General features: G+C 41.0%; 2 protein-coding genes across 4 annotated transcripts in view; one reads left to right on the forward strand and one right to left on the reverse strand.

The window, feature by feature from the left end:
• The first annotated feature begins 141 nt into the window (after positions 1–141).
• Positions 142–9,246, forward strand: Med19 (mediator complex subunit 19). The gene is made up of 5 exons (XM_021193964.1): positions 142–401; positions 6,405–6,661; positions 6,820–6,916; positions 7,254–7,348; positions 7,908–9,246. The coding sequence occupies exons 1-5, from the start codon at positions 185–187 to the stop codon at positions 7,974–7,976; spliced, it is 735 nt and encodes a 244-aa protein (XP_021049623.1). The 5' UTR covers positions 142–184; the 3' UTR covers positions 7,977–9,246.
• Zdhhc5 (zinc finger DHHC-type containing 5) overlaps positions 9,000–27,965 on the reverse strand; it is a 28,199-nt gene continuing 9,233 nt past the window's right edge. For 2 of the 3 annotated variants that reach the window (XM_029535767.1, XM_029535768.1), the window contains exons 3-12: positions 23,755–23,876; positions 18,548–18,705; positions 16,630–16,802; positions 16,374–16,476; positions 15,227–15,318; positions 14,399–14,531; positions 13,953–14,076; positions 12,345–12,457; positions 11,087–11,946; positions 10,002–10,495 (exon numbers count right to left, since the gene is read on the reverse strand). In XM_029535767.1, the coding sequence (XP_029391627.1) occupies positions 10,330–10,495; positions 11,087–11,946; positions 12,345–12,457; positions 13,953–14,076; positions 14,399–14,531; positions 15,227–15,318; positions 16,374–16,476; positions 16,630–16,802; positions 18,548–18,705; positions 23,755–23,876 (2,044 nt within the window). In that variant the 3' untranslated portion in view covers positions 10,002–10,329. Of the gene's footprint in view, positions 10,496–11,086; positions 11,947–12,344; positions 12,458–13,952; positions 14,077–14,398; positions 14,532–15,226; positions 15,319–16,373; positions 16,477–16,629; positions 16,803–18,547; positions 18,706–23,754; positions 23,877–27,965 lie in introns of all 3 variants that reach the window. The other variant, XM_021193959.2, reaches the window with a different exon arrangement.

Raw genomic sequence — 27,965 nt, forward strand, 5'->3', positions numbered from 1 at the left:
ATCTGCGAAACACTACCTGAACAGTCTCTCAGGCGACGGAAGTAAGTTGCCGGAAGATGCTGGGCGGGGCTTAATTTGCCCAATGATGGGAAGCTCTTAGACGAAGAGGGTGGTACCCTGTGAAAGTACTATCCAATGAAAGTAATTAACGCCCGATCCCTGGTAACCAGGAGCGCAGAGTGCTATGGAGAACTTCACGGCGCTGTTTGGAGCTCAGACTGACCCCCCACCGCCACCAAGCGCCCTAGGCTTCGGGCCTGGAAAGCCACCCCCGCCACCCCCTCCTCCTCCGGGAGGTGGTCCAGGCACAGCCCAGCCCTCGACGGCGACCTCGGCCCCCGCAGGAGCGGATAAGTCGACGGCTGGAAGCGGCCCCTTCTACCTGATGCGGGAATTGCCAGGTGAGTAGAGGGCCAAAAGTAACCAATCAGATAGTAGTTCAGGTGACGGTGTGGCTAGCCTGTCCCGCTAGGTGTGAGATAACAGGGCTACGCGGGGCCGGTGGGCAACAGTGTCAGAAGCCCTTTGGCGAGTCACAACCCTAAGGGATAACTTGATTTTCTGGGGTGGGTTTGAGTTGGGTATGAATATCTGGGACAACCTTCAGCGAGTTCTGTGATCCGGGTTCTCTTACTACCGTTTGTGACTCTATAAAAACGTGAGCCGTTGTTTAGAACTCGGGAGACCCGATTTAACATTTCTGGAGACGCTTAAGATTTTAGTTTAAAGTCAGTCACAAACTTGTTGGTTTGTAGCAAGTTGCCTTCCTTGTTAGGGACTCGGAGATTAACCTGTTCAAAGAAAGGATTAGAATTGAATCAATTCTTACGTTCATAAAATTATTCGGGGAAATTGGGGGGGGCGTGGCTCAGTGGTAGAACTCTTGCCTGCCGCGCAAAGGGCATCGCGTTCACAGAATCATCTCTGAGTAGGTAGCATTGAAGAATAAACAAAGCCATCCATGTATGGATAGAGAGGAGATACTAGGTACAAGAAATTAAATCAGGAGACCTTGGGGGCGGGGCTTGGAATATCTGAGGGGCAGAAGACACATTGGACTCAGGAAAGCGAACAAATCCAGCCAGTAGTGATGGGAAATAGGTAAAAGCCTTTATAAGGCAAGGTAGGTAAAGTTCAAATTGAAGTCATTTCAATATGGGTGCGAAATGATCTAATTTAGTGATTTTCAGATATCCAGCAGAAACATGAGAAATGAAAATGGGATAATCAGAGGTTACCAGTCAGTGTTCAGAAAAGGGATGGTTTGGACCAGGGTTTAGCGGTCAAGAAGCAAATGAATACAGGATACATGTTAAAGGTAAAGCCTACAGAAATAAAGAACTAAATATAACACAGAGAGAGGAATTGTGAGTGTCCTGTACAGAGGGTACAGTAGTCTGAAAGTAGGAAGGCATGGAAAGAAAAAATTTGAAGAGCTAAAAATTAAGAGGCGTTCTGGAGATCCTGCTTCAAAAAGAAATAAAAACTTAAGTTATCCCAATAATCTATTAGCAAAATAGTTTGAAGTTCACATCAGTGCAGTGTGTAACAATATGTAATACTTAACTATAGTCCTTTTAGATAGATGGCCATTGTCTGTATTTTATAATTGAGAACTGAAGCATAAAGAAATGACTGTGTTATTTTAGTTTTGTTCTTTTTTTTTTTTTTAGATTTATTTTATGTATATGATTACACCATTGCTCTCTATGGACATACCAGAAGAGGGCATCAGATCCCATTATAGATGGTTGTGAGCCACCATGTGGTTTTTGGGAATTGAACTTAGGACCTCTGGAAGAACAACAGTTGGTGCACTTAACCACTAAGCCATCTCTCCAGCCCATCTTACTGGGTTTTTGAGACAAGGTCTCACTCTGTAGGCCTGGCTTGTCTCAAATTTGTTGTAGACTAGGCTGGCTTTGAACTCACAGAGATCCACTTGCCTCTGCCTCCAAGTATGTACCACCATGCCTGGCTTCTTCCAGCAGTTTATCTTTTACATTACCTATTCTAATTATACCATTTATTTATAAATCATTTGATAAGTACTGAATATCCAAGGCAAATGCTGGGTATGGTGGGATTATGAGAAGTGGAGATTAATAAACCTGGTCTTTAGGGTAGCTTATTTTTTGAGATCCAAAATACATGGTTTAAGGATTGTGCTTATAGGGCTGGTGAGATGGCTCAGTGGGTAAGAGCACCCGACTGCTCTTCCAAAGGTCTGGAGTTCAAATCCCAGCAACCACATGGTGGCTCACAACCATCTGTAACAAGATCTGACGCACTCTTCTGGAGTGTCTGAGGACAGCTTCAGTGTACTTACATATAATAAATAAATAAATCTTTAAAAAAAAAAAAAGGATTGTGCTTATATTTTGTGGGTGTCAGTCTTATTTATTTATTTATAGTTGCACTTCAACATTGGAAGCAATGTTAAAAACTACCTGATGTTTTTCAAAATGTGTTAGCCAAAATGACAGCAAGAATAAGATGTCATTTGAACTGAACCCTGAAGAATTTATATAGGTGAACAAAATTAGAAAGTCATTTTCTCAAAGGAAATAGTGTTAAAGTTTTTTTCTTTGTTTGTTGTTTGTGGATTTTTGAGACAGGGTTTCTCTGTGTGGCCCTGGCTGTCCTGGAACTCACTCTGTAGTCCAGGCTAGCCTCAAACTCAGAAATCTGCCTGCCTCTGCCTCCCAAGTGCTGGAATTAAAGGTGCCACCACTGCCTGGCTGTGTTACAGTTTTGTTGCTGTTTTTTTCTACCCAGAAGATAATTAGACCCATCTGAATGCATTGGAACTTTTGCATGGAAGATTAGTAGTTGATCAGACTCCAAAGTTAAGTGGTAATATGGTTAGGTTTAGGGATGTAGCTTAGCTGGTAAAGTAAATGCTTAGCATGTGTAAAGACCTCTCTCTATTCAGTCTCCATACTTGACAAACCAGGCTTGGTGGTATACGTATATAATCCCAGCCCTTTGCAGGTATAGGCAGGAAGATCAGGAGTCCAAGGTCATCGTTGGCTACATAAGACCTTGCCCTAAAAAGGGCTATGGGAACTGGAGAGATGGCTCTAAGGTTATGACGTTAAGGACATTTGATGTTGTCCAAAGGACCAAGTTTGGTTCCCATAACTCACGTGGGAACTTCACAATTATCTGTATGCAACTCCAGCTCCAGGGATCCCAATACCCTCTGCTGGCCTCCACAGGCACTCAAGGCACTCTAATATGTGGCATACATCCACATAACACATACATATACACACATACAAATAAGATAAAAATAAATCTTTTAGGATGAATCAAGAGTCAGAGGCAGGTTGATCTCTGAATTCAAGGCTAACTTTGGTCTACATAGTGAGTTCCAAGTCATCCAAGACTTTAGAGAGAGACTCTATCAAAAAAATTTTTAAATGAATCATTTTTTTTATTAGACTCAAGTATGATGGGAATTTAAGTAGAGATCTATTTGGCCCCACCCCCCCCATCATGCTTAGAATCACACTCAAGCTACATAAGAACCTAAGCACTGTGGCATTGTTTTTTGTTTTAAACAAGAAGTATTGCTTTCTAAAACTACATAATGTGAGTTCTAAGAATTGGAATAGAGCAGCCATAATGATGTGAACAATACTTAGAACTTCAAGAAAAGGGAAAAATAAAATGAATCTGCATAGAATTGACATAGAATTGGGAACTCAAATTTGTTTTTAGAATCATGGCTTCTTAAAGAAATTTATAAATCATTTTCAGGGAACCAACAGTTCAAATAGAAGTTAAATCCCTATTTATTTTTTAGCACTTATGAATGTTTTCCTACATGTGTGTATATTCCCTCTAATTGGATTAACTGTGTGTGTGTGTGTATACACCTGGTAACCAGGGAGGTCAGACAAGACATCAGATCCCTCTATCTGGATTTATATACACATGTCTGCGAGCTGCCCTGTGGGTATTGGGACTGCAACCTGAGTCATCTCCTCATATTTACTTAATTCCTTTTTCTTTCTTTTCTGAGGCACTTTCGTGTCACCCAGGATGGCCTCAAACTCCTACAGCCAAGGATGGACGTGAGCTCCTTGTTTCCTGCCTCTGTCTCCTGAGTGCTGTGATTACTAGCATATGCCACTTTGATATGCTTGAACTCCTTTTTTACAAGTTAGGAAAAGCACTGGCTATGCTGGCTCACACCTTTAGACCCAGCTCTTGGGTGGTGGAGGTAGACAGATCTCTGTATTTGAGACCAGCCTAGTCAACAGAGCAAGTTCCGGGACAGGCAGGGCTGTTACACAGAAGAAAACAATTATGAAAAGCAACAAGTGCCTTCTCAACTGAGCCGTAATGTAACCATCTGGAAGGAACAGGACAAATGAGATGAAACAGAAGGTGTGCCCAGCTAGGAGAGGCATAGTGAGACCTAGGAACCAACACTGTTGCACGTCATTCTTCCGAGTTATTTCACAGTGAAGAGAAAGAAACATGGAGAGTAAGACCTAGACCAGAAGAAAAGTGCTTGTTTATGTCAAACATTTTAATGTATAACCTGGGCACTAACCAGTCATGTGAATAAGACACTGTCTCTGCCTTCACAGTTCAGAACCTAAACTTTCCCAAGTAAATATCATAAACAGGCCACTTTACCTGTCATAATTATCAGTGAGGTTGTATATTAGATATTTCTACTCTTTTATTTTGTTCACATTATTAGCATATTTATATTCTTTTGAAAAAAAGTCAGCCATTGAATATTTTCTATTTAAAACTGAACTGTAAGGTTGCTATATTGGTCCACAGAGATGTGTCTGAGACATTTTATGAAAAGCAGAACAGTATTTGATACAATGTCAAGTAAGTTATTCTAGTTAGCTTTTTCTTTTTCCAGTTTCTGTCTCTGCCCTGCTATGTTCCATCACCTTTTCATCCATCTAGCCCATGGCATAGTATTTTGTGTTTATTATATGTTACTGAGGTGGGATGTTTGAGACAGACTTTCATTAGGTAGCCCAAACTAGCCTTGAGTGCAGCTGCCTTACGTCATCCTTCTAAGTCCTGGCATTACACCTCTAGGTGTGCACCATCATACCTGGCTATCATGTTATTACAGGGTTAGTGTCTATAATCTAATACACTTATCTAAAATGTTTCCAGTTTTACAGTTTTTCAGATTTCAGAATATTTGCATAGATATTCAGTTGTGCATCCTAAATCTAAAAACATGAAGTCTGGAATGCTCCAAAATATGATACTTTATGAGTGCTAGAATTCACTAAGTTTCACATTTCAGATTTTTGACCTATGGATGCTCAATGTACAAACTTTGCTTTTGTTTGTTTGGTTTTGTGTGTGTGCACGCGCATATGTGTATGTTTGTTTAATTGTATGATTTTTTTAAAGATTTATTATATGTAAGTACACTGTAGCTGTCTTCAGACACCCCAGAAGAGAGGTTATCAGATCTCATTACAGATGGTTGTGAGCCACCATGTGGTTGCTGGGATTTGATCTCAGGACCTTCGGAAGAGCAGTTAATGCTCTTAACTGCTGAGCCATTTCTCCAGCCCTGTATGATTTTTTTTGAGACAGGGTCTCTGTGTTAATAGTCTTAGCTGTCCTGGAACTAGCTTTGTAGACTAGGTTGGCCTTGAACTTAGAGATCTGCCTGCCTCTGCCTCCCAAGTGAATGCTCGGATTAAAGACGTGTGTGCCACCATACCTAGCTTTGTTTGGTTTATTTAAAAATATATATATAATTGTGGTTTGAATAAGAATGGCTCCCAGAGACTCATATATTTAAATGTCACCAGGGAGTGGAATTCCTTTAAAAAGATTGGAAGGATTAGGAGGTATGGTCATTGGGGATGGGCTTTGGGGTTTCAAAAGTCCATGTCTGGGTACTCTCTTTCTGGGCTGAGGATAGTTCTCAACTCCTTCCCTAGCTAGCACTATGCTCTCACCATACTACTCAACATGACAATGAACTAAGTCTCTGACACGGTAAACAAGCCTTCTCATAATTATAAGAGTTGCTGTAGCCATGTCTCTTCATAGCAATAGGACAGTGACTAAGACAATAATTCTCCTTAAGTAGATTCCTCATTTACATTAAAATATAGTCCTTCCTGGGGCTGGAGAGACAACTCAACAGGATATGCAAAAGAGCCAGATCAGTTCCTAGGGCAGCTCACAACCTTCCTTAACTCCAGTTCTAGGGGGTCCCCTCTCTTCTGACCTCTGCAGGCACCAGACACACATGGTACACATATGTAACATGCAGACAAAATAAACATACATAGTAAGTAAATCTAAATAGATTGTTTTCTCTTTCAATTTCCTTCTGAGTTACTAACAAAGTTATCTGCTCTTGATATAATCTCATTATTACTGTTTTCTAGGCAGCACAGAGCTGACGGGCAGCACCAATTTAATCACACACTACAACCTGGAGCAGGCCTATAATAAGTTCTGTGGGAAGAAAGTGAAGGAGAAGCTAAGTAACTTCCTGCCTGACCTGCCAGGGATGATTGATCTCCCTGGCTCCCATGACAACAGCAGCCTCCGCTCCCTCATTGAGAAGCCTCCTATTCTTGGTGGCTCTTTTAATCCAATCACAGGGACCATGCTGTCTGGTTTCCGCCTCCACACTGGCCCGGTGAGTCTCTTTTGGGGAGTAAGAAAGCAAATGGCCTGAAAGGCATGAGGTAGTTTTCTTTTCGGTCCAAGTCTGTTCTTTCATAATTTACTGAGAACAGATGATGGGGGAGAGGACTCTCTCTCTCTTCTCACCTGGACTTTCCTTTGTTCCCTCAGTTGCCAGAGCAGTGTCGTCTGATGCATATTCAGCCACCCAAGAAGAAGAATAAGCATAAGCACAAACAGAGCCGTACCCAAGATCCTGTTCCCCCAGGTAAGGAGCACCTCTTATTCTGTCGGGAGACACCGGCTCAGGTATGGCCTGGCCTTTCCAGTTATGCTTAGTTACTCTGAACCACCATTTTCCCCAAGAAATTCATGTAGTGACATTTCTTGGGCAAGTACACTGTAGCTCTCTTCAGACACACTAGAAGAGGGCATTGGATTCCATTACAGATGGTTGTGAGCCACCATGTGGTTGCTGGGATTTGAACTCAGGACCTCTGGAATAGCAATCAGTGCTCTTAACCACTGAGCCATCTCTCCAGCCCTATAGCAGTAGATCTTAAGCTCAACAGGTTATAGATATAGACTCTTAATGTTTCCTACAGAAACACCATCTGATTCAGATCACAAGAAGAAGAAAAAGAAGAAAGAGGAGGATCCTGAACGAAAAAGGAAGAAGAAAGAAAAGAAGAAGAAAAAGGTAGGGGCTGTTGTGGTTGGAACTCAAGTTTTCCCTATGTCACCTTTTTTTTTTTTTTTTTTTTGTAGCTATGAATACATGTGCTTCCTACGTGAGTGCAGTGTCCTGAGGCCAGAAGAGGGCTTAAGCCCTGGAGCTGGAGACACAGCTATGATTGTGCTGGGAACTGAACTCAGGTTTTCTACAAGACAGTATATGCCTATAACCAGAGCCATCTCTCCAGCCCCTTCTTGAGATAGTGTTTCACTGGGTTGTTCTAGGCAGGTCTTGGACTTTGTAGTCCTTCTGCCTCTATTTCCCAGGTAAATGGGATACTAAGTTTATGCTAGCAGGCTCATCTTGTATTATTTATTTAGATTTTTTGTTGTTTTGTGACAAGGTTTCAAGATATAGTCTTGGCTGGCCTGGAACTCACTGTGTAGACCAGGCCAGTTTCTACAGCAGAGATCTACTCGTTTCTATCTCCAGAGTGCTAGAATTAAAGGCATGCACCACCACATCCAGTTAGGTCCATCTTTTAGTTTTTGAATGTTCTTACCCTTTTCTTTGTTTTCTCCAGAACCGACATAGTCCAGACCACCCAGGTATGGGCAGCTCTCAAGCCAGCAGCAGTAGCAGCCTCCGCTAATAGGACTACTGGATTTGGCCAAGGATGGCTTTCCTGTGACACTGAACCTGCTGATAAAAACTTGTCTTCCAGGCACTTGGACCCTGTTGTGGGGGCATCCAACAGCTGGAGGGGGGCCAGCCCCTGCGGTGCATGTGACTAATATACTTTAGGGAAGGGCCATGCTTTTTTATGGTTTAGTCCAATTGGCATTTTCATGGATATCCTTTTTATAAGAAGCTGTTTTTTTTTTTTTTCCCCTCTTTTGTGCAATTTGATTCCAGGACTTCAGTGTTTTATATTGTTTTAAAGCGTGTTTAACAAACTGACCAGTATGGCTCCTTTTAAGAGGCAAGTGCCATTCCATTTGAATCAAAGTTTAGGACAAGGCACTAAGATGCAAGAGATTTTGGATCTTGCCATCACATTTCCTTGGCAGGCTGGAAAATCAAAATGAGAATAGAGGCCATGGTTTGATACTATTTTCCTACCATAGACACAAAATACTTTGCTGATTATCCTCAGAGCAGAGTACATGGATGATCTTCACCTTTCACCTGGAAAGTTGGCTCAAATAAGTTTTATATCTGTGTTTATGTACCACAGGGAACTGGTGAGCCACAATCACCAGTATATTTTAGCAGAGAAACCAATTAGTATTTGTCTCATTATGCTCCCACCTTTTTCTGGGGCCTGACCCTTAAGACTTGTGTATACTAGGCAAGTTTTATCTTTTCCTTTCCCTCTCCTGACTTTTTTTCCCCTACATACTTTTTAAATAAACCTCTGGCAAGAAGTTTAATGCTGGATTTGGTTGTTTTGAAAAAGTTTTGAGTTTGGATTTTGTTTTTGTTTTTTTGTGGGTTTTTTTGTTTTGTTTTGACACATCACACTATGCAACCTTGGCTGGCTATGAACACTAGGCTGGCCCCAAGCTTGAGAGACCCATCTGCCTCTACCCACTAAGTTCTGGGATCAAAGGCATACCCCACCATGCTTAGCTGTTTTTACTTTCAAAAGAGGAAACTAAGGAATAGCAAGAGATTCAACAGACAGGATGTTTTTGTTATGAAAAGCTAGGTTTTTCTCACCCAGCAGGGCATTTAATTTGATAGCCAGAATAAAAACAGAACCAGAGAATGAGGTTTCTCTTTTGACTCCCGTAAGACCATTCACCCTGTCTTAACCAGACAAAACACAAGTCAGGGGGAACTGGTTAGATCAGGATTTATTTTATTCCTTGTTGGTTTAAAATGGCTAATCAGAATAAAAAAATTAAAGGGTCTCTGTATAGAGGCTGGAGTCTTCCCTGTTTAAAGGTTAGAACCCAGCTACCCCCTCTACCCAGCACCATATTGAGATGGGCTAAGGGGTAAACCCCAAGGGACAATCGGAGGGGCCTAGGCCTGCCACTCCTTCTCTCTATCCCATTTTTGGCATATGATGAAAAATATTGCTTTTTGGATTCTTCTCTCCTGGCCTTGGATTTTAAGATTTTTCTGAAATTTATAGGGAAGCATTGAAGGGGCTCACTGAAGCCCACCACACATAGTCCCTGTCTCCCAAGAATGGAGGGCAGGGTTGCCTGGTATTTCTTAAATTAGGCCAAGCTCTCTTCCTGATCTCCCACCACCGTCATGGAACTGTGACCCCTTTCCTGGGGAAACTAGATGTGAAGGAGCCTAAAAAACTCTCCAAGTTCTTTTATCTGAGAACCCCTGATGTACCCAGGTTTCTTTCCTAATCACTTAGCACCAGCAGAGGGTGCTACTTCCTTAGTTGGTAACTGGGACAAAAGAGAGGGAACCATTGAGAAAAGGAAGACTTTAATGTCTCTCTTTTCCTGCTGGTCTAAGGAAAGGGAAGAATAAAATCCCCTTCCTTTTATATATATATATATATATATATATCTATATATATCTATATATCCCTCCCTTGTTTTCCCATCCCAGGATAGATATATAATTTCTTTGATATTTATAATATATATATATATATATGTACACACACACCTGGTAACGGAGAAGAGGAAAAAAATAGAATCCGTAACAATAATAAAAAAAATTATTTCTGGTTTAAAAATGATCTGGTTCCCTCCAGGGCGAGCAATTGCACAAATGTCCACTGAGTCTGGTCCAGGGATCAAGGAAGGGAAGGTCTTAAAAGATCAAAGGAGGGGGAGGTGCCACCCCAGTCTCAGGGTCCCAACTCTCCTTAACCTCATGGCATTTTGTAAAACAAACCTCATCCTCTTGGAGTCGGTGGTTTAAAAAATGTCCATGCAAAGAAGGGGAGCCCCTTGAAGGAAGGAAGGTGGCCACCTGAGGCCCTTTGGTGTAGGTGCAGAGGTGTGGGGGAAGGGAGGCACCAAGATTCACACAGAAATCTCGTAAGTGGTGCCACCCACCCCTGACACCTTCTTGACTCCTCCCCTTGTGGGGCTACTGAGAGGTGGCTGGCCTGGGCCAGGGGAAGCTGAGCCTATACTCTTGGGCTGCCCATTGGATTTGCTGTAGGTGGTCTTGAGCTGTACTTCATCTCTGGGGGAAAAAGAAGAAACAGACATCAGGGAAAGATGCACAAAACATGCAAAACACACACACAAAGGGTCTAAAACCGGGGTGGGTGAGCTTTATCACTTATTTTCCTTTTTTTTGTTTTGTTTTGTTTTTCGAGACAGGGTTTCTCTGTATAGCCTTGGCTGTCCTGGAACTCACTTTGTAGACCAGGCTGGCCTCAAACTCAGAAATCCGCCTGCCTCTGCCTCCTGAGTGCTGGGATTAAAGGCGTGCGCCACCACACCAGGCTTTTCACTTACTTTCTTAACCCAAACAATCCAGTCCCTTTTACTTTATTGATATGCTTAATATAAGACTGATTTTTCTTTCTCCCCAATTCATTCCTAACCGCAGCTCTCATATACTTAATTTCTAGCAAATAAAACTTTCAGGAAGGCAGTATTAAGGTAATATCAGTCTTCAATGTCTTAAGGAGGAATTGTTCATAAAGGCAATCAAATGTGAAAAGAGCTCTCAGAATCCAAGTCTACCTACCTATACTAGAATCACATGCAGCCAAAGGCCTGATGCCTTCGCTAATTAAACTGAATGGAGGATAATAAAAATACTTACTTGGGTGTCAGTAATGGCTGCAATGCTACTTCCTCTGTCTCAGAAACACCAGATGGGGCTTTTTGGCTGCTATAGGACATTGATCGGCCCAGGTAGGGGGCAGTTGTGCCTGGTTCAGGGGACCCTAGTCCCCGGCTTCTTAGCCCATCTGGTTTGCCAAAACGGGGGACAGCTGGGCGTCCCAGTGGCGTCTTGCTCAAGGGTGATCTCTTGGAATCATCTGAGGAGGAACTAGTACGGGGGGCATGGCCTGAGCCTGGTGTTGACTGAATGCCTGAGTCTCCCAATCCTGGTTCTTCCTCACGGCCTGCAAGTGGAGGTGACTGTCGTAGCAGCTTCTCTCGTTCCTGGAGGGAGGCCACAATGTGGCGAGACAGATTGTCATAACGGACTGGTGAGGGTTCTCGGTGTGGTGGGCCAGTTGGCAGCAAACGTGGGTGCCTCTCGGCTTCCCGTTGCTGGGCCAGCCGGGCTGACAAGAAGGGAGAGGTGTAGCCTAAAGGTGGGTCTGGCTCAGGCCCTGCCTGTACTGACTCAAAATCAGGGCTGTCTGAAGGAGTGAGTAGGCTGTCATAAGATAGACTTCCATTGCGTGTCTGATTGGCCAGACTCTTATAGGAGGTGGAGGTGGTGCCCTCTGAACGAATGGACTGCAACTGGCCCAGCTCAAAGCCCGTGCCCTGAGCTGACTTGAGGCTGGAGGATCGTGAACCACTGGACAATGGATCAAAATGAAAGCTTTTGCCAAAAGTGGGAGACCGGAAGCTCTCTGGCTCCAAGCTGGGTTCTGAGCGGTAGCTGGGATGGCGGCTGCTATCTGCGATTGAAGTTGGCTCCTTTAAGCTGTCTCCACGACTCAACTGTGGAAAAACAGACAGTCTTAGCAATCCTTTTGATAGCTGCCAGACACCAGAACTCAAAGACCCACTGAAGAACAGAATTACATGCCAGTAATATACTTCAAACTTGGACATCATATAGTTTGCCCTTAAGGAAAAGCTGTGACTTGGAACAAATACCTCATTTTAAGATGCAAAAAATGAGGATTACAGAAACTAAGTAACTTGGCAGAAGTCATTTCTCAATCAGATCTGACACTAATTAGTATGCATCATTGCTCCTTTTTTTGATGAAAAACACAAGAAAAATTCAACTCCATTAGTGCCAATAATCAGTAGATCCCCTTGGCTTTTATGTCCCCTCCTCCTTTCCTCCAGAACTAACTTAGGTTATGACCCCACTTCTAGAAACACAGTACCTTGGCGCTGGAGGAATGAGGCATGGCGGCTGATGTGCTACTGCTGCTGTAACCTGGTCGATACTTGTACATGGTAGGTGTAGGGGGACTGTCCTTGCCCAAGAGACTGCTATCTACAGGGGAAAACCCAGAGAGAACTACTTTTAGTAAAGTTAATTCTTTTAACCTTTATGGGGTTTCTGAAAGTATAGGGAAAGGACAAGGTAGAATCAAATATACCTAATAAAAGCAAAGTCTAGGGAACAAGATTGCTGTAGTCTAAAGACTCGGCTGGGCCTCTAGTCCCAGTTACTTAGAAGGCTGAAGGAGAACAAAGGCTGAGCAGACATACAAATGCAAGCCCATATACATATGATAAAAGTTAAAAAGCAGTGATCAGGCCAGTCGTGGTAGGATACCTTTAATTCCAGCACTCAGGAGGCAGGGGCAAGCAAATCCCTCTGAGTTCAATGACAATCTGGTCTACATACTTGTTTGTTTAGTTTCGTTTTGTTTTTCCAGACAGCGTTTCTCTGAGTGGTCCCGTCTGTCCTAAAACTTTGTAGACCAGGCTGGGGAGTGATTTATTTTTATTTTTTATTTTTATTTATTTTTGGTTTTTTAAAGACAGGGTTTCTCTGTATATCCCTGGCTGTCCTGGAACTCACTCTGTAAACCAGGCTGTCCTGGAACTCAGAAATCTGCCTGCCTCTGCCTCCCGAGTGCTGGGATTAAAGGCCTGCGCCACCACTGCCCAGCTTATTTTTTATTTTTTTATTTTTTATTTATTTTTTTTAAAGATTTATTTATTATTATACATAGGTACACTGTAACTGACTTCAGATGCACCAGAAGAGGGCATCAGAGCTCATTACAGGTGGTTGTGAGCCACCATGTGGTTGCTGGGATTTGAACTTAAGAGCAGTCAGTGCTCTTACCCGCTGAGCCATCTCGCCAGCCCCCTATTTCTTATTTTTTAAGAGCAAAGATCTAACCTAGTTTCAGAATTGGTGGTGGCCAAATGCATCAAACATATTAAGAAATTCTCTGACTCAGGCACACTCTCAAAAAATAAAAGCAACTTGCCATAAAAGCCTAAAGATCTGAGTTCAATTCCCAGAATCCATAGTGGAAGGAAAGAACCAATTCCTGAAGGTTGTCCTTTGATCACCACCCCCACCAGCATAACACACACACACACCATTCACATATACAACATAAGACTGTAAAAAGTGGGCTGGAGAGATGGCTCAGTGATTAAGAGCACTGACTGCTCTTCTGAAGGTCCTGAGTTCAAATCCCAGCAACCACATGGTGGCTCACAACCACCTGTATTGAGATCTGATGCCCTCTTCTGGTGCATCTGAAGACAGCTACAGTGTACTTAGATATAATAAATAAAAAAAAAAAAAAAAAAGACTGTAAAAAGTAATTCTCTATAAAGTCCAAATCACTGTCTAATGCTAATTGGCCTCCCTCCTTTTCTAGCTATTCAAAGAAAACTGCTGGGTGTTCCCAGCCATAATTCAATAATTACCTCCCAGCTGTTGCTCATTTTCTCCTCAGCTGACATGGTACCTCATTCTTGACTTCTATCTCTAGGATCTCACAAGTCAAGGCAGCCCTTACCCTCATTAGTAGCCAGGCTGAGGTGTGTTCGAAGCCCTGTGTATCGGCTCAGGTCCGGCTTAGGAGGAGGTGGAGGTTCCGCATCTGCAGACTGGCTCTCTGTTATCTCTAGGCTTCCCTTAGACTAATAAATGAAGAGAGAAAATCAGGGAAACTGTATTAAGGTAATACTAAGTCGGCATAATGTAAGTACTGGGACAGAGTCAGTTTGGGGATAATAAAGGACAAATGTTGAGTATCTATCATCTGAAAGATGTTACATCTTATGAAGACATGGAAGAAAATGGCTCAGTGTCTATTATCATTGAACTTGAAATCTAATGAAGAAAATACCTGTATTTAAGTGACTTTAACACAAAGATGTACATTCAATGCAAGTTTTTCTCTCTGCCTGCCATGGGTGATATGCCCTGGGTTTACCTAGCTTTACTTTCCTATTTTCTCACCTTAGTCCTCCTCAGTTCTCCCTGGATGCCATTATCCATGATCTTCACAGTTACCTGCCCATCTGATACTTCTGGTCGAAGGAAAGGAGGTCTGATTACAATTGTCTTCTCTTTCTTCGGTCTCCCCAAATACCTGTGTCGCAAGAGTGAGATGGCTTTCACTTGCTTTTTTTGTTAGATATTCTCTTTATTTACATTTCAAATGTTATTCCCTTTCTCAGTTTCCCCTCAGGAAACCCCCCCCCCGTTCCATCTCCCCTCCCCCTGCTTCTATGTGTGTGTTCCCCCACCCATCCATGCAGTCCCACCTCCCTGCCCTTGAATTTCCCTTCACAGGACCAAGAGCCACTCCTCCCACTGAAGTCCAACAAGACCATCCTCTGCTACATATGCAGCTGGAGCTATGGGTCCCTCCATGTGTACTCTTTGGTTGGTGGTTTAGTCCCTGGGCACTGGGGGGGGGGGGGGTCCTAGTTGATTGATATTGTTGTTCTTCCTTCACTTACTATTTCATTCAAAATTTCTACTTGCATACCATCTAGGAAGCATTGTGCATATGTAATAAGCAGTCATGGGCTGAAGTATATAGCTCAGTGATAAAGAACAAGACCCTCAGTTTAATCTTTAGCATCAAAAACCAGTCCTATCAGAGTAGTGTAAAAGTTAGTACCAAAAGATCAACGAGTCTCTTCCTTGTAGCACAGACTAGTCTAAGAGCAAACCCTTCCTAAAAGGCCATTTTCCTTTAAATTTCCCTTAATCAGAACAAGCCCAAAGGTGACAAAAGTTTGACCAAGAATGAATACTAGTCCAAGGTTGTGGGTATACCTGGGTGCTGGAGAACTGCAGAGGACACGGCTAACATTGTTACAGCAGCCATTGGTGAAGGGATTCACACCTCCCCGGAATTTACCTGTAACCTAGGAAATAGAACCCAGGTAGGTCAGACTTATTGCCAAAAGGCAAATGATTGTGCAGCCACTCTTTCAGGTAAAAAATTGATACTGGTGATGATTAAGAATAGAGATTCTACACTCGGGAGGCAGAGGCAGGCGGATTTCTGAGTTCGAGGCCAATCTGGTCTACCGAGTGAGTTCCAGGACAGCCAAGGCTACACAGAGAAACCCTGTCTCGGAAAAAAAACAACCCCCCCCCCAAAAAAAAAAAAAAAAAAAAAGAATAGAGATTCTAGAATGAGGCTTCTTAGTTCAAATTCTAAGTCTACCTCATGGAAACCAACCCCAATATCAGCTTCCTGTATAACATGGGATTAAGTACCTTTCTGAATATTGACTAAAATAATCCCCAGGTGGATTCCCTTATATAAACATGCACAGTAACTCAAATAGCCTATGTACACTAATTCATCTCTCCATCATTATACTATACCTAATACAGTATGTTATATAAAGAATTGTATTATTTACAGAACAATGCTAAGAAAAAGGATGTATATATTCAGTACTGATGTGATTTTTCCCTCCCCATCTATACCATCTACATTTGATTAAACCTAAAGAATCCACAGATAGGCTAACTACAAGATAAGACTAAGTAATTAAGGTTAGCTACTATTATGTGCACAAAAATAATCTTTAAGCAGTACTATGTATTTCCTAAAGTCTGTCCCAATTAATTTCTATAAATTTGCAGACTAAATATTTGTTAAAAGAATTATAACGAGACCATTTCTTAAGGTTATTTTTCTGACTTTTTTGGGACAGGGTCCAAGTAAATCAATCCTATTACCTCAGCCTCCTAAGTAAGATTACAGATCTATACCACCATTTCCAGCTTTAATTCTACTTATTGAGGACTTAGGCCTACTTCATTCACTTTCCCTACTACAGTTAATATCTCTACATCACCACATTAAGTATTCACTGACATTCTATTTGTCAAAGTGTCATGTTCTTCTCTAGTAAGGACTTAAGACATGACATGCCCTGTTCAGTCTCCTGCCAGTTCTCCTTACCTGTTCATTAGTTGTGCGTCCCCTAGCCACCAGCACCACATGAAATCCTGTGAGGCCAGCTACAGGGATGAAAAATAAGCCAGCCACACACATCACTGCCATGCTGATTCCAAGTAGTCAAGGAAAACAGAACAATATTATCTTGCTTTCCCAAGTTCTACGTGACCACTTGCCCTTTACCTTTCCAGACTCAAGGATTCAACTTGCCTTCCAACCCCACCCCCCCATCCTACAAGCCATAGGCATTCAAGGATACGTGACAGCAGTGCGGACCCCTGAGAGTTCCTCTATGTGATAGAGGACATAAAGGAGGCCAAAGCCAAACACACCCATGATGTGAGCTGTCAGGGAAAGGAGGAAAAGGAAGAAGTATCTGTAGTTCCTGCGACCGATACAGTTGTTTACCCAAGGGCAGTGATGGTCAAATTCCTAGGAGCAAAAGATACAGGATAAAAGGCAGCCTTAAAACATAGCACCAGGGTGAGCCAGATGGCTCACTAGGTAAAGGTATCTGCCACCAAGCCTGACAACCGGGTTCAATCCCTGGGACTTCTCACTTGTACCAGGTATACATGTGCATCCACCTGTCCACCCCTCGCCCCCCACTATCTCACATCCATTAAAAAAAGAAAACAAAGAAAAAACAACCCCCACCAAAAACAGCAGTATTAGACCTCTTCTGTTGAAAAGAGGAATTAAACAACAGAACTTAAGTTTTACTTTTAGTTATTTATGATCATTTAGTTATAAAAATTTGAAAAAATTTTAAAACTTAAATTTAAAAAAATTCAAGGCAGTTTCTCTTTGCTCTATGTTAACTGAAAGACCTTCTGGAGGTTGGCCAAAAGCCAAATTCTCAAGTTGATCTAAAGTTTGCATGGTGCTACAAGTCTACAACTCCAGTACTTGGGACACAGGAATATTGCCACAAAAGTTGGAGGCCAGCCTGGTCTACATAATGTGTTCTAGGCCAGTCAGGACTACATATCAAGTCTTTGCTTTAAAAAAAAAAAATCTATGCAATCAAAAAGACAAAAAACATTAAAGATTTATGGGAATAAAAAGAAAACAACATAGAAGGGTAGCTACAAAAATGGAACTAAACACGAGGTCATGCTTTTTGTACAAGAGATAACCGCAGGATGGATGGTTGAGACTGAATCTTGGGGTCAGGAAAGCTGTTATTAGAGCTAAGGCTTCCTTGTGTAATAACAGAGCTCATGCTCTGGCTCTTATTGCTTCACTCCAAATACCATTGGATTCAGTTGGACCATGCACATTAGGCAGCTCAGCAGGACTGCACTTCAGGAATCTACTCTAGGAGCTACAGAGATTGCTTGGTGATTAAGGTGTGTGTTCTTTTTTTTTTTTTTTTTTAAAGATTTATTTATTTATTTATTTATTATATGTAAGTACACTGTAACTGTCTTCAGACACACCAGAAGAGGGCATCAGATCTCATTGTGGGTGGTTGTGAGCCACCATGTGGTTGCTGGGATTTGAACTCAGGACCTTCGGAAGAGCAGTCAGTGCTCTTACCCGTTGAGCCATCTCGCCAGCCCAAGGTGTGTGTTCTTACAAAGGAATCTGAAATCGGTTCACAGCCTGTACATCAGTCAGCTTACAACTTCCTAGACCCCGGCTTCCTCTGTCACCGGCACTTCATGTGCAAATACCCACAAATACATATAATTTAAAAAAAAATAAATCTTTGTTTTAAAAAAAATTTTATTCTAGTGGGTGCAAGATGGCCAAGTGCTTAAGAGCTCTTACTGCTCTTTAAGACCTGGGTTCTAGTCCCAGCATCCACATGGTGGCTCAGAACCAACTATCAGTACCTTTAGTTCCAGGGGATCTAATGCCACCTTCTGGCCCCCTCAGGCACCAGGTACACACAAAAATAAAAAACAAAACTTTTTCAAATTTATTTTTCAAGATAGAGCTGGAAAGCTCTTCTAGAGGACCCAGGCTCAATGTCCCACATGGAGGCTCACAGCTGTCTGTGAAATCCACTCCTAGTCTCCAAATGCACACAGTGCACAGATATACATGTAGGCAAAAACATCCATATAAGTAAATAAAATAATAAAAATTTTAATTGAACAAGTACCTACCACACAGTAAGGAGGAAGACAACTTAGTATAAACAAGTCCCACCCACCCAGTGTTCTTACCTCCACACAGTTGTCACAGACACTGCAGTGGGAGCATCTAGGAGGGCGGTAAAAGCGGCAGGTGGCACACCATTTCATTCGCACCTGGATACCCTTGATCTCCACCGTTTTGTAAAGGGGAGCTCGGAAATCATCTTCTTTGTCTTCATCTTCTTCGGCTAGAAAAGAAAAATTTTAAAAACTATGCCTAAACTATCAAGTATTAGGAACATAGGATGTTCAAAATATAGCACTTTAAAACTTGTTAGTGTGTATGTGGATGAGTATTTGTGTGTGTCTGTGTAGGGGTGTGTGTGTATACCAGAAGAGGGTGTTGGATCCCCTGGTAGTGCTGGAGTTATAGGCAGCTGTGAGCTGTGAATCAAACTCAGGTTTTCTGCTATCTGTACCAAACCATAGTTTCTTAAGTACTTCAAAATAATGTTATATTTTACAAATCCACAGCGCACATCATACTACATGGTTAAGAACAAGTTTTTCCTCCCATATCAGGAATAGTAAGACTATATATTCTTAATTAAAAATGTTTTAATTTAGTCATTAGTCTGTGTATATGTGTGAGCACGTGTGTGTGGAGGTCAGAGGACAACTTTCAGGAGTCAGTTCTCTTTTCAGTATGGGTTCACAGAATTGAACTCACATTTAGTTTTATTTTATGTACACAAGTGTTCACCCACAAGTATGTACCCACATGCAAAGAGTACCCAGAAGCTAAAAGATGGCATCAGATCCCCTAGAAATAGTTACAGACTTATGCCATGTCAGTGATAGGGATTAAAACCTGTGGCCTCTTTAAAAATAATTGCCTGTATTCTTAACTACTTAACCTCATCTCCAGGCCAAATAAATAAATCTTAAAAAAATAAAAATAAAAAAAGAGCAATCTGTTAATGGATGCTGGTAACTTTCCCCAATTCCCCCTACTTTCACAGTGATGCTGGCTTATAGTGAACACTGATGATCTTATAAAAATGCATTAATATTTTACTTACTTTTGTCTTTATCTACATATGTATTAAAATTCAACAAAATTATATTTCGGGCTGGTGAGATAGCGTAGCCAGTAAAGGCACTAGCTGCCATGACCTGATACACACATACAAAATGCACCTAATACACACATACAAAACAAATAACATACATATACACATGCAAAATTTAAATCAATAAAAACCAGTTTTTGTTAAGTTTTTTTACCCCTCCAAGACAGGGTTTCTCTGTGTAACATTCCTCAGTATAGCTATGGCTGTCCTGGAACTCACTTCATAGACCAGGCCTGCCTCAAACTCAGAGAAATCGCCCTGCCTCTGACTCCATGAGTGCTATGAATGCATGTGCCACTACACCACCCCCTCTGGAATTAAATCTTTAATTAAAATGTATATTTAAATAAAAAATTATTTTTAAAAATGTGGTAGAAATCCACAATCTAATGAGTAAGAGAAACTGGGATCTATTAACTAATACTATGAGATCAACTCTACATACACTATGGGAACACAGAACAGGAAGAAGTTTATTCTACACTGGGAAGCAGGGTTCAAAAGAAAGGTACTCAGAAAGTGATATACATATGCTGATTTTCCTCTGTTTACATATTGTGAATCTATCTTAAAAGATAATTTACATATCAAAATGCATAATTACTTCCTTCCCCCAACAAACAAATCTCTTGCTCTAAAGGGTCTGCTCTTTTAACTCCCCTTTCCCCCATAGAGTTACTCAAACTCCAATTTACCTCTGCCCCAAGTTTTTCAACTACCAGAAATTATCCCATTTTGAAACAAAGAATATTACTTTCCCCCTCATATGCAGTAGGCAATTTATACTTTTATAATTAATCTATAAAAAAAATGTGGGAAGGAAAAATAAGTGATAATACAGGCATCAAAAATGAAGTTTTTCAGCCAAGCATAGTAACAAACATCTTTAATCTCAGAGGCATGTAGATCTCTTGTGCACTATGCACAAGACTTTGGGTTCAATCCCCAGACTGGAAGAAAATAGACATCTTATTACTTCTGTAGATACATACTATATCTAAATAAACCTAAATAGTGACATATATAAAATTATGGTTTGATTTTCACATATGGTCTTACTACACAGCTGTGGTTCGCCTGACAACTACATAAATCTGCTAGCCTCCGTCTCTCAAGAGCTGTGACCAGAGGTATGCAATCATGCCCAGGTCATATGTAAAATCTTCCAGGATGTAGCTCTGTTACTAGCATGTGCAAGTCCCTACATTTACTCCTCAGCAATGTAAGAAAACGAAACAAAAAGTCCTTCAAAATAAAGGGAGTATACCACAATATAAGAGTTCTCTCCGGCCGGGCAATAGTAGTGCTCTCCTTTAGTCCCAGCACTTGGGAGGCAGAGGCAGGTGGATTTCTGAGTTTGAGGCCAGCCTGGTCTACAGAATGAGTTCCAGGACAGCCAGGACTACACAGAGAAACCCTGTCACAAAAAAAAACACATTAAATAAATGAAAACAAATGAATTAATTAAAGTAAGGAATCTCCCTGTTACCTAAGCTGGCCTCGAATCTGGGCTCATACAACTGCCCTACCATCATCTTGGCACAAAATCTCTACACACACACACACACACACACACACACACACACTCCCTTCTGAGCTTAGCTCTTTGAAAGTAATGACCTTAAAAACATTTTAAAAGCTGGGGAATAGTGGTGGACACTTTTAATCCCAGCACTCAAGGGGCAGAAGCAGGTAGAATTCTGTGGAGTTCATGGCTAGCTTGGTCTATAGAGCGAGTTCCTGGGACAGTTGGGACTAATAAAGACACTTTGCCACAAAAAACAAACAAGCAAACAAGAACAAAAAAATTAGAAAAAAATTACAAATGGTCATCACAGCTTTCCATATAGTAGGCTATTGAATACCTGATGAATATTAATAACTCACTAAAATAGCCTTCCTTGGTTTTTGGGCCACAAACCTTCTCTCAGAGAAATCCCAAATGATCAGTTAACACTGAAGCAGGCTTTCAAAGTACAATGACAGTCAGGAAAACCTAATTTCATGTGCTATCCGGAGTCCACTTAGAAAATCATCTTACACTTGTGAGGAAAGTAGATGTCATTGATCATAGCTTTTTCTTAGCTCATGGTCTCTCTACCTCTTACTCATGATGGTTCTTATTCTCATTCCCTTTCCAAAGAGCCTACTCTGTCAATGAACAGGACTTCCAATATGCATGAGATGATCCCACTTCTCTAGAAGATGACTTTCAGCTTTTCCTGTTCTTCACATTCTTCTCTGGCTCAATCGCATGCTTCTGTCTTGTAAAAAGTTTGCTTCTTCATTAAAATATTATACCATCTTCTACCTTCTTTGCTTATTTTGTTTGTTTGTTTTGTTTTTAGGTTTTTCGAGACAGGGTTTCTCTGTGTAGTCCTGGATGTCCTAGAACTCACTCTGTAGACCAGGCTGGCCTCGAACTCAGAAATTCGCCTGCCTCTGCCTCCCAAGTGCTGGGATTAAAGGTGTGCGCCACCACTGCCCGGCAAGAAATCGATTCTTAGTAAGCAAAACAAAGGGCGACTTTTGAGTTACTATACTAGTAATAAGTCAGTTACTATATGAGATCTCCTTAGCTTTCTCTTTCCTTTCTCCTCCTTGTTCAATACCTCTTCAATGTCTATTTCTCCTATACTAATAAAAATGGCAGAACTGACCAGGTCTTACCTCATCTCTTTCCTAAGCTGATTCTTCTTTCTCTAGATAATCTTACTCCTGCTGTTTCAAATACCATAGCTGCATATTCCTAAAACAAAGTATTTAACCCCTACTATTCAACTGCCCACTGGTTAACTGTACCAAGAAATACCTCAAATTCATTAGCTAGGTCTCAGAGTACAGTGCTTATCTAAGCCCTGGATTCAGTCCCTAGCATGGAGGAAAATAAATAAATAAAAAAGCAAATATACAGCCTATTTAACATTCAGTTTATAAAAATCAGCATCCAATTTATCTCCTAAGTTATGAATCTTGAAACTACCACAATAAAACTAGACTCTCCTGTCTAAGTGCTACACAGGCCTAACCTCGCTTAGCTTCTGAGTTCAGACAAGATCAAGCATGTTCAGGGTGGTGTAGTAGCAGATTGTTTTACACTCTACTCTGCCCCTTTAAGCTGTCATAAATGATTCTGTTGAATCTATTTCTGAAAAAGCTTTAATTCTAGTCTTAAATTCAAATTTTCATCTAGTTTATATTACTGCCAAAGCCAAAGCCTGTATACTGTCTGAAAAATTATTTTTTGTAAATTTAAGACCTCACTGGTATCAAAAGAAGAAGTATAATATATTTACCAGATGCTTACTTGTTTAATTTAGCAAATGAAGTCCTTTACAACCTGGGTCTGGGTTTCTTTTCTGGTCTCACCATATACTACACTCTATACTACTCCAGCCTTGATGACATCATCCTTCCATGTGCTCAAGCTTCTGTGTATACTTCCTTTGCCTGAAACTGCCCTCCAGTGTTCTACTTGGTAAAGTTTCTCACCCATTCTTAGCAGTACTTCACTAATTTCTCTGAGCAAAGATAACTACACTCATATCTACTTTCTCAAGAGAACCTTACTCATACTTACTTTTTCATTTGTACCTAACACCAGTGTACAAGATCTAAATAAATTTCTGAATAAAAATCAAAGATTTGACCCAAAGAAGAAGACCAAAGCACAACCGCTATTCAAGATGCTATTTACAACTGATACATGTTGAGAAAGGGGAAAAAATCAGTTTCTCTAATGGAGTGACACTGGGTATCAAGCCCAGGAACAATAGTAGGCCATCACAAAGCAGATGCCAGTTTGTGTGCATACATGACAGTTTAATTTTGTTTTGATTTTCCTTTTTTCTTGTTTTGTTGTTTGTTTTTTAGAGGAAAAGGACATGAAGCTGGGTGGGTAGGGAGATGGGGAAAGATCTTATTGAAGAGCTGGGGGATGGGAAAGAATACAATCAAACTATATATAAAAAAAAACCTTAAATAATAATACAATTTAAAGAATAAAAGTTTGATCCAAAGTGATCCAAATTAACTAGATATTGTGATATAAATTCTAGTAACAGTATCCAAGAATCCTACAAGCCCAAGATCAATTGTTATCTGCCCAAATAATTATTTTTAATGACAACAGGGAGCTTATAAGAGAGAACAGAAAGATCTTACCTCGGGGAAAAATTCCTGGGTCCATAAAGGTGGCCATGCTAAAGTTGGCCAGCACAAAGAGAAACATAATTGCATTGTAAATGGGCACTGCAGGTGACACATTCAGGCTTAGTCCTGGACACCTGTAGACAATAAAGAAAATAAACTCCTTTGACATCAGCACAAATCTATAGAGATTCAGCTTCTTACATATACGTAATTCTTAGGAGATGTACCTCTGACATCACAGATTACCTTTATCTTTCCTACCATCAGTATCCCAGTTTCCCATAAGACTGTTCAGTTTACATCAGAATGAAACAATCTTGTATTAACCCCCTGCATCAAGGTCTGGTTCTTCAGAATCCTTCTCTCCTTACAAACCAGAACCAAGAACTAAGAACTAAGGACTGACTAATGATTATCAGCTACACTCCTGTCTCTGAAGCAACTAAAAGTTTTTGGACCCATCTCTCATTTATGACCTGCTTAATAGCCCAAAGCATGTGGATGCTACCCGCTTCTCTAGCTCCCCTTCTGTCTTTACAGGTAGCTTTGAACCAATCTCAACTACTTTGGGTTTCTCCACTGTCACCTATCTAGAGACCAATTCTAATTTAAGAATAAAAAATAGCCAGGCGTGGTGGCGCACGCCTTTGATCCCAGCACTTGGGAGGCAGAGGCAGGCGGATTTCTGAGTTCGAGGCCGGCCTGGTCTACAGAGTGAATTCCAGGACAGCCAGGGCTATACAGAGAAACCCTGTCTCGAAAAACCAAAAATAAAATAAAATGAATAAAAAATAAAAATAATTCTAGGCATGGTGGCACACACCTGTAGTCCTAGCACTCAGGAACTTGAGGCAGGTGGATCTCTGAGTTTGAGGCCAGACAGTCTATGGAGTAAGTTCTAGGCCAGCCAGGGCTACACAGAGAAACCATGTCTCAAAAAACAAAATAATAATAACAGACAAGAATGTATATCAGAAGGCAGAAATTAATTAGGTTCAGTAGTGCACACCTGTAACACCAATACTTAGAATTCGGAAAGTACAATTGCCAGTCCAAGATCCATGTAGGCTCATAGGGAAAAAAAACCATATTCACTTTGACAGCACATATACTAAATTAGAGTAATACAGATCATCATGGCCTCTATGAAAGGATGACATGTAAATCTGTAAAACATTTCATAAAAAAATATAGAATAAAGAACTAGATTTCTCCTGACATCCAAAAATGAAGCAAAGAATGAGAAGAAAAGTTAAGACAGTCTCAGACGAAACAAATCCTAAATCCTATGGAAGGCTGGGTGGAAGGGGGCACACATATCCAGTATTCACAGCATTCAAATCAAGAGACATGTTTTAGATACCTCTGACAGGAAAAACAGTAAAGAGTGCTAATGTAAGTCTGACTTCAGGTTCTGTCAGAACCTGGTTCTGAATAGAGGTTGCCCTCTCTTGTCCCAGGAAGCAGTGTTACCTCTTGTCTCAGCTCAGACAGAACCTCCTCCTCACTACAAGACATCAGCTAAATACCCTAATCTGCTTTGTGCAGTTGAGAATGTCATCTCCAGAATAAGGACAGCGTCTGCCCTTGTCCCTTTGTACCCATACAGTCAGAAGACAGGAAGAATTTAATGAAGGAAAAGATGGGCCTAGGATAATAATATTGATATCTGAAAAACTAACAACAGTCAAGAAAGGTGACCAGTTCCCTTTAAAGCAAAAAACACAACTGTAAATAGTGACCCAGACAGTTTAGAAGCAGTGAGCTTCTTAATTAGATATAAATAAACCAATGAGACACAAATCTGTCACCACTATCCAGTTTTTCAAAGTCAGCCATCCATTTAAAAATGTATACATACAGCAGGGTAGTGGTGGTGCTTGCCTTTAATCCCAGCACTTGGGAGGCAGAGGCAGGTGGATTTCTGAGTTCAAGGCCAGCCTGGTCTACAGGGTAAGTTCCAGGATATCCAGAGCTATACAGAGAAATCCTGTCTTGAAAAACAATAACAACAAAAAAGTATAAATATTACTAAATACTATTTATGTACCAGGCTTTGCAGCTAGTAAACATTAGTAAACTCATTGCTTCTCTTTACTGGGCTATATAGAATTGAGAACCAAGATAATAATGACAGCTATCAAAGTAAAAACATCCCTTTAGTCACAGTTCCACAATATTGTCACAGAAAGCCCCATAAAGCCCCTTTCTCTGTGAGCGCTTCAACTAAGGAAAGATATTCTCGTGCCATGGCATGAGCTGGGGTAGACCGTGGGAAGAAGAGTCCCTGCAGAACCTACTTCTCAGGAGGGAAGAGAGAAACTGAAAACCAACCATCCAGGTCAGAGCCCCTCCCTAGCACTTAGCTGTCCTTCAATTTCCGCCTGACAAGAAGAGAAAGCGTGACTCACCTCACTCCTACAGCCTGGGAAGATAATTAGAAGGGAAAATAAATTAAATCTTTAGAACACTTGTGATTTAAAGTTCTTAGAACTGGTCACTGTAGCCCCTCAACTCAGAGCCCAATCTAGGCCTTTCCTTTTTTCTTATTATTTTCCTCCTCACACTCTCCCATTTGTTTTGTTTTGTTTGTTTGTTTGTTTGTTTGTTTTGAAAGAGGGTCTCTTTGAGTGACCTATTTCTGCCTGGAACACTAAAATTCTCTCACACTTTGGAACTTCTAATATTCCTGCCTGCTTCAGCCTTCTGGGTGATAGTATTAAACACAGGTTGTGCCACCACACCTGGCTCAACTCCTGATCTTTTAGACCCCACCTTTTCTTCAGTGTCATTTCCAACAAAATAAATCACCCAACTCCTTGTGTATCCTGCCAAATTTTACCTTTAAACCTCTATCAGTATATTTCAGTGAAATACATAATAGTAAAATTGAGTTTATCTATTGTTAAAATAAAGACTGTCCCTACAGTAACAGAATGTCTAAGTGATTCAAATAATTCACCTTCATAAACAGTATCTTCTAGACTGAGACTTGCAGCTTCTAGCCTTAGGACTCTAGCTGAAGGAACAATTCACCTCAACAATCTGTGAGCAAAGTCTGTTTCAGCCACACCCTATGTTCTACTTGTCTTAAGGAAAAGCTTTCCTTGTTTTAGCACTCTGCTAGATTCCAAGATGACCACCCCAAGTGACCTATTTGAATCGGTTGCCTTTGATAGAAAGAGATGTAGCCAGACCTAAGGAGAAAAGTTAGGACTTGTCTTTAGCTCTGTAAGTAATAATCACAGAGCACAAGAAGTTTAGGGAGTGGCTGCAGCTCAGAAGCTGAGTCACTGATGGGATTCCCAAGCATAAACCACCCCAGGTAGAACAGGTTCTTCTGCCCAGCCATTCATTATGCCTATTTTCAATGCCAAGTAAAAAGGGAAGTGGGGGTTTCAATAGACACTCTCCTGAAATCTTGTTCCCTAACATTTCTAACACTTCCTACTACTTAAAAAAAAAAAAAAGTCAAATTCCTAGAAAGAAAAACTCAACCAATGAGTTTTAGATTCTAATTCTTTCTCAATTCACAGGAAACTCTTAAGCTTGCTACTTGTCACTTCAGTTGTGTAATAATACACACATGAAAATAAAGGAACATGTCTGAAAAGATGCTAAAATCCTTCTGTGGGGGAGAAAGAGGGAGGTCCTATTCTTTGTTTGAGACAGGTTCTCATTATGTGGACCAGGTTGTTCTCTTACTCGAAGATCCACCTGATTGCCTCCCAAGTGCTGAGATTAAACGCATGTGCCATGCTTTGCTACTAGAATTCTTTTTAAATCAGCATGTATCATACTGAGAATTCACCAGATATAAGACCCAAGGAAAAAAATCTTCACTATCATCAATTATCATTCCAGCTCTTTCATCCTTGATCCCATCTCCCCTATGTGAGGTACTAGAAATTGAAGGACACTTAAAGCTGAGGCAGTAAGCTCCTAAAGAACATTCCCATGCCCATGCACTCCACCCAAGCCTAGCATACTGCTCGAGCATTTGCCTAGTGTTTCTTGATGAGAAGGCTGGAATGAAAGCCCCATTTCCAGCCTAGAAATTCATCAAAGAACAATTCCGTAAAGATTCCACAGAAAACAATTTGTCCTCTGAGAGGTTCATAAGTTTTTCTTTACACTTGCTTCTTGTACTTCTATACCGAACAACCATGCTTCAATTAATGCCCCAGATCTCCAGGCTGTTCCCACTCAAATCAGATGCCAAC

The sequence above is a fragment of the Mus pahari genome, chromosome 3 (genome assembly GCF_900095145.1).
Source record: "Mus pahari chromosome 3, PAHARI_EIJ_v1.1, whole genome shotgun sequence".
NCBI classification, from domain to species: Eukaryota; Metazoa; Chordata; class Mammalia; order Rodentia; family Muridae; genus Mus; species Mus pahari.

What these genes read in the sequence shown, in the direction of transcription:
- Med19 (XM_021193964.1), top strand. Translation starts at nt 185, where the DNA reads ATGGAGAACTTCACGGCGCTGTTTGGAGCTCAGACTGACCCCCCACCG. An exon ending in TCCGCCTCCACACTGGCCCG is followed by an intron (nt 6,662 to 6,819) that starts GTGAGTCTCTTT and finishes TTGTTCCCTCAG; the next exon opens with TTGCCAGAGCAGTGTCGTCT. An exon ending in CCAAGATCCTGTTCCCCCAG is followed by an intron (nt 6,917 to 7,253) that starts GTAAGGAGCACC and finishes TGTTTCCTACAG; the next exon opens with AAACACCATCTGATTCAGAT.